The 8,622-nt window shown below is 61.3% G+C and overlaps 1 protein-coding gene across 1 annotated transcript; it reads left to right on the plus strand.

The window, feature by feature from the left end:
• The first annotated feature begins 7 nt into the window (after window positions 1-7).
• On the plus strand, window positions 8-8,563 carry Sgsh (N-sulfoglucosamine sulfohydrolase). Its single transcript, XM_005332634.5, has 8 exons — window positions 8-140; window positions 2,262-2,422; window positions 3,941-4,046; window positions 4,290-4,440; window positions 4,734-4,890; window positions 5,183-5,264; window positions 6,457-6,660; window positions 7,334-8,563. Exons 1-8 carry the CDS (start codon window positions 53-55, stop codon window positions 7,891-7,893), a joined length of 1,509 nt encoding a protein of 502 aa, XP_005332691.2. The 5' UTR covers window positions 8-52; the 3' UTR covers window positions 7,894-8,563.
• The last annotated feature ends 59 nt before the right edge of the window (window positions 8,564-8,622 follow it).

Below are 8,622 nucleotides of genomic sequence, written 5' to 3' on the forward strand. Positions count from 1 at the left end.
GCGGGGCGGGGCGGAGCCCGTGACCCGGCAGAGCGCGCGGACCGCGGTCGCCATGCACAGCCTCGGGCCCGCCTGCTGCGCGCTGCTGCTGGTCTTGGGACTCTGCCGGGCGCGCCCCCGGAACGTGCTGCTGATCCTAGGTGAGTGCAGCCACCTGGGCACTACTATTCCCACGGCCACCTGTTGCTGCCCCACAAAGCGGCCACTTGCCCTCTCCCCAGCAGTGCTCGGTGCTGACCCCAGCGTGCCCGGCTGTACAGAGTCACTGCCGTTTCCCACCCCATCGCTCCTCACTGCTGCCCACAAACTCTTCGTGGTTGTCTCAGTGGAGAATGCAGTGGGGTTTGGAAGGGTCAGCTCCCTTGCTCAGTACCCCGACTTCTGTCCCTATTCCCGTCTGGCCTTGCAAATCCCCTAGCAGTATCCAGAGCAGCCAAGGCTGCCCTATAGGGTGCCAGCAGAACCAGCTGGGCAACAGGGGTCAACAGAGCCCAGAGGGCGACTGGAGACCTCTCAGGTGCCCCTCCTCACCCTGTGAGCTTAACCTTCCCCTTTCAGGCTCCAAAGGTGTGGCTCAGCTTTCCAGGCCCCCACAACCCACACACCCTCTCAGAAACCCCAAGTTCCTGCAGGCCCTGCTGCTCATGAGACTTCCTGTTTGGGTGACCAGGACTGGCATGTGACACCTCAAACCCTTTTGAGGTCTGGCTTCCTGCCAGGCCCACTCTCTGATTAACTTTGTGGTCTGGGGCAGGCCGTTCAGCTAATTGTAAGGTAAACAGCTCTCTTGTCAGCCCCCCTCCCAGGGGCAAGGGAGAAGAGTCTGCCGGGGGATCTGTCCTGTCCAGACCGGGATTAGTGCTGCAGCCTTCCAGAGCCCAGACAATGGGGCCCCCAGGGTTGGGCCTGCCTTAGGTTGGGCTGCAGTAACAAGGAGCCGCAGACCAGCTGTCTGACAATCCGACAGTTATTTCTCATGATTCTAAGGACCCCTGCCAGCAAGGTCAGGTTCTGGGGAGGGCTCTCCTCCTGGCTGGCGGACGGCCACCTTCTTGCTGTTTTCTCACATGGCAGGGGAAGGCCTCAGTCCTTAGATTTGACCCCACCCTTAGGACCTCATTGAACCCTCATTAAAGACCCTGTCAACAGTCACATTGGGGTTGGGACTTCAACGTATGAATCCGAGGTGGAGCTTGTCAGTCAGTTGCTGGGTCATAGCCAAGTGTAAGGCGTCTGAGTGGGCTTGGACCAGGGCAGTATTTCCTCCTCGGCTGTGGCAGGATGCATTCCAAACGGCAGGACCTCAGCATCCTGATCCACCCTCCCAGGCTGCCGGGTATGCCATCACTCATGCCCAGTATGTCCAGCAGGATGGAGGATGGTGGCCCAGCTGGACCTTGGCCATTCACCTCTGTTCAAGGAGTGGGCAGCCTCTGAGGCAGGTGTAGAGGGGGTTGCCCTGGGGCTCCCAGAGCAGAGGGAAGAACTTGGTGTGGCTGAAGGAGCTGGGAGGCCTGTCCCCACTGCCCACTGCCCCGCTGTGTGGACATGGGCTCTGCACCTCACCTCTGGGCTTCAGTTGCTTCGTGGTCTCTAGGCCTTGGGGAAGGGGGCTGTGTATAAGTGAGAGGCGGGGATGGAAGCACAGAGGAAGATTCTCAGAGGTGCCCTGGGCCAGCTCTCCTGGCCACTGCCTTGTACAGCTATAGAGCCTGGGATGCCCAAGCTTGGGTTGTGGCCAGCAACCCCCTGTGACGTGCCGGGTTGCACTGTGCTGGACTATCACGCACCCATGGACGTCAAGCTGTGGGGTTGTCCCGCCCCACGCGTAGCACGTCGGCCCCCTTCATAACATACCCACCTGGGTGCCATGCTTGCTGGATACCAGGCCCGCCTGGGTCTTACCCCTGCCTGCTGACACCCCCAGGCATCCTGCCTGCCAGGTATGCCGCCTGGCTGTCATGCCCGCCTGGGTATCACATGTGTGGGGTGTCATGCCTGCCCAGTTTCATGTGTGAGGTGTCATACCTGCCTGGGTGTCATGCCCCCTGGGTGTCACATGTGAGATGTCACACCTGCCTGGGTGTCACATGCCCTTGATATTATGCCTGCTTTGTATCAACCACTCAGATGTGCTGCCCGCTGGGTGTCTTGTCCTCCCTGGCATCTGTGACCCAAGCCTCCACAGTAGCACCCATCTCCCCGCTCCCACACACTGTCCCTCTGACCCAGCCCCATGCCCTGTCTCCTGCCTCCCCCAGCGGATGATGGAGGTTTTGAGAGTGGAGTGTACAACAACAGTGCCATCGCCACCCCTCACCTGGACGCCCTGGCCCGCCGCAGCCTCGTCTTCCGCAACGCCTTCACCTCCGTCAGCAGCTGCTCGCCTAGCCGTGCCAGCCTCCTCACAGGCCTGCCCCAGGTGAGGGCCGCCAGGGGCCCATCAGGACCCCCGCCTCCCTAGGGTGCTACCACTTCCTTCCCATCCCCAAGGCAGGCACAGTGGCCAGTGTCAATGGCAGACCCCAGTTCTGACTCCCCACCCACCAGCAGAGCAGGCTCCAAGGCTCCTCCCTCTCTGTGCCTCAGTCTCCTCACCCTTAAAGTGGAGGCCCAGCAAGACTTGGCTCACAGGGCCTGAGGGGTTGGCCGAACACGGCTCTGTGGGCAGAGCATGCAGCAGCCTGCACGCTCAGCCCAGCTGCTGCCCCGCAGTGTGGGGCACCCCCCGTGGCAGGACCTGTGCTGTTAAGACGCTTGCTCTTTTACTGTTGTGAGAAGGACGTGACTTTGACATCCTCACGTTTATTTACTAGTCTGCAGTACTAGGGATGGCACCCAGGGCCTCACACTTGCTGGGCAAGTGTTCTGCCACTGGGCCACACCCCAGCCTTCTTCCAGTTTTATTTTGAGGCAGGGTCTTGCTCAGCTGCCCAGGCTGGCCTTGAACTTGCAATGCCCTGCCTCAGCCTCCTGCGTTGTCGGGAGGTCATGCAGGCCACGTGCCCGGCCGCGTGGCCCATGTATCCCGTGGCACTAGTGCGTGCCTTCACTTTGCTCAGCCCTACCTGTTCATCTTCAGAACTTGCTCCTTTTCCCAAACGGAGACCCTGTCCCTGTTGAACAGTGACCCCCAGGGCTCCTCCCCCACCCAGCACCCCCCTTCTGCTTTCTGTCTGAATTCGACAACTAGGGACTCCCGTGGGTGGGACCGTACAGCATTTGTCCTTCTGTGACCAGCTTGTTTCACCTAGCATGTCCCCGAGGTTTGTCCCCATTATAGCATGGGTCAGAATTTTCCTCTTTTTTGAGGCTGAATAACGTTCCCTGGTACAAGTGGTCCCCTGGTGCCAGTCGGCTCTGTCGGTGCACGCGGTGGCTTCCACCTCTGGCTGCTGTGAGGGGAGCTGTGTGATTGTGGGCGTCTGGGCTCTTGTCCTGCGTGTGCGTCCTGTGATAGTCCCTTGCTGTAAGCAGGTGTGCGCGCTCCACGTCTGCCCCGGGGACGCCGTGCTGAGCAGAAGACGCTCATGGTCACCGTGGGTCTCCTGAGGGGTGCCTGGCTTCTGGGCGGGGGGGGTGGGGAGGCAGGGCTCTTCCTTTCTTCCTCACTGTCCCTCTTCCTAGACCAGCTGCAGCTTTAACGTGTGTGGTTTCTTTGACAGCATAAAATGACAAGGTGTTCCCTCATAACCTGCAAGGTGTGATGGTAGCGGAAAGGTGGAAGGTGCAGGGGCTCACAAAGAGGGGAGTGAAAGCCTCCTGTCCCGGGCACCTCCAGGTTCTCTTCCTCTTGCCCTGGCCCTGCTGCCATGGAGGGGCCTGTTGGCAAGAAGCAGGACGGGGAGGAAATCTCCCTGGGTGCTGGCCATCTGAGAGGGGCGTGGGTGAGCCGCGAGAGCAGGAGCTGGGGCCCAGCCTTACGGGGTCCTTCCCGCAGCACCAGAATGGCATGTACGGGCTGCACCAGGACGTGCACCACTTCAACTCCTTCGACAAGGTGCGGAGCCTGCCGCTGCTGCTCAGCCAGGCCGGCGTGCGCACAGGTGAGGCACCATCCCCCTCTGCCCTGTAGAGAGAAGTCACAGCCTGGGAAGTCCACCCCTGAGCTACCCTTAGTTCTGCCCTGGGCCCTTGTCCCAAGGACCTGGGCTGCAGCCTCCTGGCTGGGCTGGGGCTGCACAAGAACCCACCAAGGGTCTGGGCTGCCTGCCTGCCGCTGTAGCACACTGGGCTAAGGGTGTCGGGGGGACAGAGAGGACCCTGGACCAGCCTCTGCCCACCCCCAGGCATCATCGGGAAGAAGCACGTGGGGCCGGAGACCGTGTACCCGTTTGACTTTGCGCACACAGAGGAGAACGACTCCGTGCTCCAGGTGGGGCGGAACATCACCAGGATTAAGCTGCTGGTCCGGAAGTTCCTGCAGACTCAGGATGACAGGTTCGGGGAGGCCCCCTGCATTGCTCTCCCTGGTTAACCTGGACATCCCAGAGTCTTCAGTGGGGATTCCTGGAGCCCCCAGCTGCTGGGGCGGGTGGGGAGAGAAGGTCCCGGACACTCAGGGCAGAGGAAGAAGGAACGTGGGGAAATCGAGGCAGTGAGGTGATGGAGACCCTCAGACAGAGGAGTAGGCGAGGCCGAGAGGCGTCCTGGCTGAATAGCACAGGGCCCTCAGGGTGGTGGGCCCAGCTGGCCGACCTGGACCTGGACACCGAGCCCTCCCCCACATTCAGGCCTTTCTTCCTGTACGTTGCCTTCCACGACCCCCACCGCTGTGGGCACTCGCAGCCCCAGTACGGAGCCTTCTGTGAGAAGTTTGGCAACGGGGACAGCGGCATGGGGCGCATCCCAGACTGGACACCCCAGGTCTACGACCCTCAGGATGTACTGGTAGGAGGGGTCCCTGCCGTGACCACCTGAACCCAGGACCCTACCCTGCTCGCGCCCCTGGCCCCAGATGATGAGACTAGCCCAGAGGAGGAGACCTCTGCCTAAGTGGGGTTCAGACCCCCTCCGTGGGGCCACAGGGCACCCTGGAGACGGGAGGTGACCCTCCAGAGCAAAGCTGTTCCACTGATCCATCCACGGGAGGAAGATGGTGGCTGGCACCTGTGTCTCCTACCCCAGTTCAGTGGTGGGTCCCCCAATCTGAGCCTGACTTCCCACCCTCCTACCTCCCCAGGTGCCTTACTTTGTCCCCGACACCCCAGCAGCCCGAGCTGACCTGGCTGCTCAGTACACCACCATCGGCCGCATGGACCAAGGTGGGTTCTAGGAATGCAGGTTTCGAACCCTGCCCTGGGTTGGGTGCCCCTCAGCTGGGTTGGGTCAGCAGAGGAGGGTCCTACCCACAACAGAGTGTGAGCAAGGGTCGGTGTGGAAGGCCCTGTGCCAGGCTGGGCAGAGCTGGGCAGAGCCTGCATTCAGGCTTGGGCAGGCGCAGGTGGCCCTGTCTCCAGGGGCACCTCAGCCTTCTCTGAGGTCACCTACTGCAGAAGTCTCCTGGCCAGGCCCTCAGGTGCCCCATAGGCTAAGTGAAGACTCCAAACACTCTCCCAGCAAGGGGGTCCGAGTCAGGGTTGGGTTGGAGCTGCCTGGATTGTGCTGAGGCGGGACCCGGGAGGTGTGCTGGTTTTCTGTGGCTGCTATGACCAAGTACCACAAATGGGGGTGCTTAAAGCAGCAGAAATTTGGAGGCCAGAAGTCCGAGGTAAAGGTCTGACTGGCCTCACCCCCTCCAAAGGCTCAGGGGTGTCCAGCCTGTCCAGCTTCTGGGGCAGGGAGCCCTTGGGGTCCCTCAGCTGTGGGAACGCTGCTGAGCTTCAGCCTCCACCTCGTGTCCCTTTGCTGGGTCTTGTCTGTCTCCTGTTCTTACAAGCACCCTTGTCATGGGGTTTAGGGCCCACCTGGGGACTTCAGGATGCTCTTGTCCCCAAATCCTTAACTTACATCTGCAAAGTCCCTTTTCCAAATAAGGTCATCTTCTCAGGTTGGGGGTGGACATATCTTTAGGGGGCGCACCTTCAGCCTGCTGTAGAGGGTGGGGGCTTTTATCATGTCTCCGCTGGTGCCTTTAGGGGTCCCAGTAATGGTGGGTGAAGGGAAAGTCTGTCTTCAGGCTGTCCCTCTTGACTTCACTGGATAGATATGAAATTCCAGAAAATACAGAAACCAGTGAGGGGCAGGAGCAGCCGATGGTGACAAGGGATGACCAGGTCCCTGGAGGCCCCTGAGCAAGAGGCCTGGGTTGGCAGGAAGGATCACAGGGGGCTCTGGGGAGGTAGCATGCTCCAGCCCTGGGCTTAACCCCCAGTATGTGGGTGGGGGGCACCAGGGGTGTTGGAAGTCCAGAAAGTGACAGAGCCCAGCGGCCAGGTAATGAGGTGCAGGGTGAGCACACTTGTCCAAGTCCCTCTTCACGCCTGCAGCTGAGCCTGTGCCCCTGCACCCCAACAGGGATCGGGCTTGTGCTTGAGGAGCTGCGTGGAGCCGGGGTCCTGAACAACACCCTGGTCATCTTCACATCCGACAATGGGATCCCCTTCCCCAGCGGCAGGACCAACCTGTACTGGCCGGGTACCGCCGAGCCCTTGCTGGTGTCCTCTCCGGAGCACCGGCAGCGCTGGGGCCAGGTCAGCGAGGCCTTCGTGAGCCTCCTAGGTATGGCTGTGTCTGCCTCGGGCAGGGGAGGGTTGGAAGTGGCCATCTGATGGGACTGCTACGGGCCAGGCCCGACTCTGCAGTGTGACCCAGGCAGGGAAGGGACAGCGGCTCGTTTACATGCATGAGTACCAGAATCACCTGGCACGCGAGTTAATGTCCAAATCACACCCCAGAGTGCCTGACCAGTGCCCAGGGGTGCCAGCACCGTGGGCCTGGGGCCCCACTTTGAGAAGCACTTACCCATGGTGCCCTAAGGCGGCCCTGGGTTGTGCAGTTGCGTAGGCAGAAGCACAGGTGCAGGAACCGGCCGTGCTCTGCCCTCTGCTCACAGGAGCTGCAGGCAGGCTGGTCAGGGCAGCTGGGCCCCTGGGTTCCCTCCAGCTCAGGCCCATGTCTCTCTTAGCCCCAAACCCTGAGCCAGGGACGCTGTGACGGCATGCTGCGTGAAGGGCTCTCTGCCTGGGGCGTGCACTTCCTGGGTTTTAGAAGGACTCCAGTGTCACCAGGCTATACTAGTAGAGACCAAGTGGCCCAGGGATGGCCAGACCCTGAGGGTGTCCTCCCAAAGCAGCACCCCTGCTGGCGGTGGCTTCAAGGTGGCTTAGACGCAGCTCTTCCCCAGGCTCTGCCCTCAGGGACCCTCCTGAAGCGCCCTCTCCTTTGCTTCCAGATCTCACGCCCACCATCTTGGACTGGTTCTCCCTCTCCTACCCCAGCTACACCATCTTTGGCTCCAAAACCATCCAGCTCACGGGCCGGTCCCTCCTGCCAGCACTGGAGGCAGAGCCCCTTTGGGCCACCGTCTTTGGCAGCCAGAGCCACCACGAGGTCACCATGTCCTACCCGATGCGCTCCGTGTACCACCAGAACTTCCGCCTGGTGCACAACCTGGGCTTCAAGATGCCCTTCCCCGTGGACCAGGACCTCTACGTCTCGCCCACCTTTCAGGACCTCCTGAACCGCACTGTGGCCGGCCAGCCCACGGGCTGGTACAAGGACCTGCACCACTACTACTACCGCGACCGCTGGGAGCTCTACGATGAGCACCGCGACCCCCGCGAGACCCAGAACCTGGCTGCCGACCCCCGCTTCGCCCAGGTCCTGGAGGCGCTGAAGACCCGCCTGGCCAAGTGGCAGTGGGAGACCCATGACCCCTGGGTGTGTGCCCCCGAGGGCGTCCTGGAGGAGAAGCTGTCTCCACAGTGCCGGCCCCTCCACAATGAGCTGTGACGTGGGGTGTCACACGGCCTCTCCTCTCCTGAAGGGGAGACCCCATATGCCCTACCTCCTCCCTTGGGGGGGGATGCCGCCATAGCAGGGGACACTGTTGTCCTCGAGTCTGAGCCGTGCCCTGGCACAAGAACTGTGGGGGGTAGCCTGGGACAGGGTGGGATCCCCAGCCCAGGCTTTCAGGGTGCGTTTGGGGATCCCAAGACAAAAGGGCAGGGACCTTGATCAGTGTGGGGCACCAGGGACATTTCTGACCCCTCCACTGGAGGCAGCCGGACATGGCCTCTGGCGTTACCAGCCCTGCTTGGCTCCACTGCCTTCCTTTGCCCACAGCCCCGCATCCGCCCCAGGGGGTTCTCACTGGTTCTTGGTGGTGACAGGTTTAGTCCTGGGACCTTGCTGGGCAGAGCTGGTCCTTCTTTCTGAGCTGCTGGGGACGAGGTGTGAAAGGGCACCCTGTGGCTTGGGTTGTTTCTTGTGTGACACCAGGGTCTGGCTCCATCCCTGCCTGCCTCTGCGTGCCCAGAAACTCAGCCTTGAAAAACTAGACAGAGGGTCCTCTCCCTCTAGTGGGGTCCCCTGCACTCGACTCCATATGGGCCTGGGGTGGGAGGAAACCACAGCCAGAGCCCTGTAAAAGCCGTTCATTCCATAAAACACACGGAATCCACTTTCTGAACTCATCTGTGATAGTAGCAACCTGAATTCTAGGACAATGTCCAGTCCAGG

Source organism: Ictidomys tridecemlineatus, chromosome 3 (genome assembly GCF_052094955.1).
Source record: "Ictidomys tridecemlineatus isolate mIctTri1 chromosome 3, mIctTri1.hap1, whole genome shotgun sequence".
Classification (NCBI taxonomy): Eukaryota; Metazoa; Chordata; class Mammalia; order Rodentia; family Sciuridae; genus Ictidomys; species Ictidomys tridecemlineatus.

Coding starts and splice junctions, on each gene's coding strand:
- Sgsh (XM_005332634.5), top strand. CDS start 53: ATGCACAGCCTCGGGCCCGCCTGCTGCGCGCTGCTGCTGGTCTTGGGA. Junction 2,423..3,940: donor TCCTCACAGGCCTGCCCCAG/GTGAGGGCCGCC, acceptor TCCTTCCCGCAG/CACCAGAATGGCATGTACGG. Junction 6,661..7,333: donor GGCCTTCGTGAGCCTCCTAG/GTATGGCTGTGT, acceptor CTTTGCTTCCAG/ATCTCACGCCCACCATCTTG.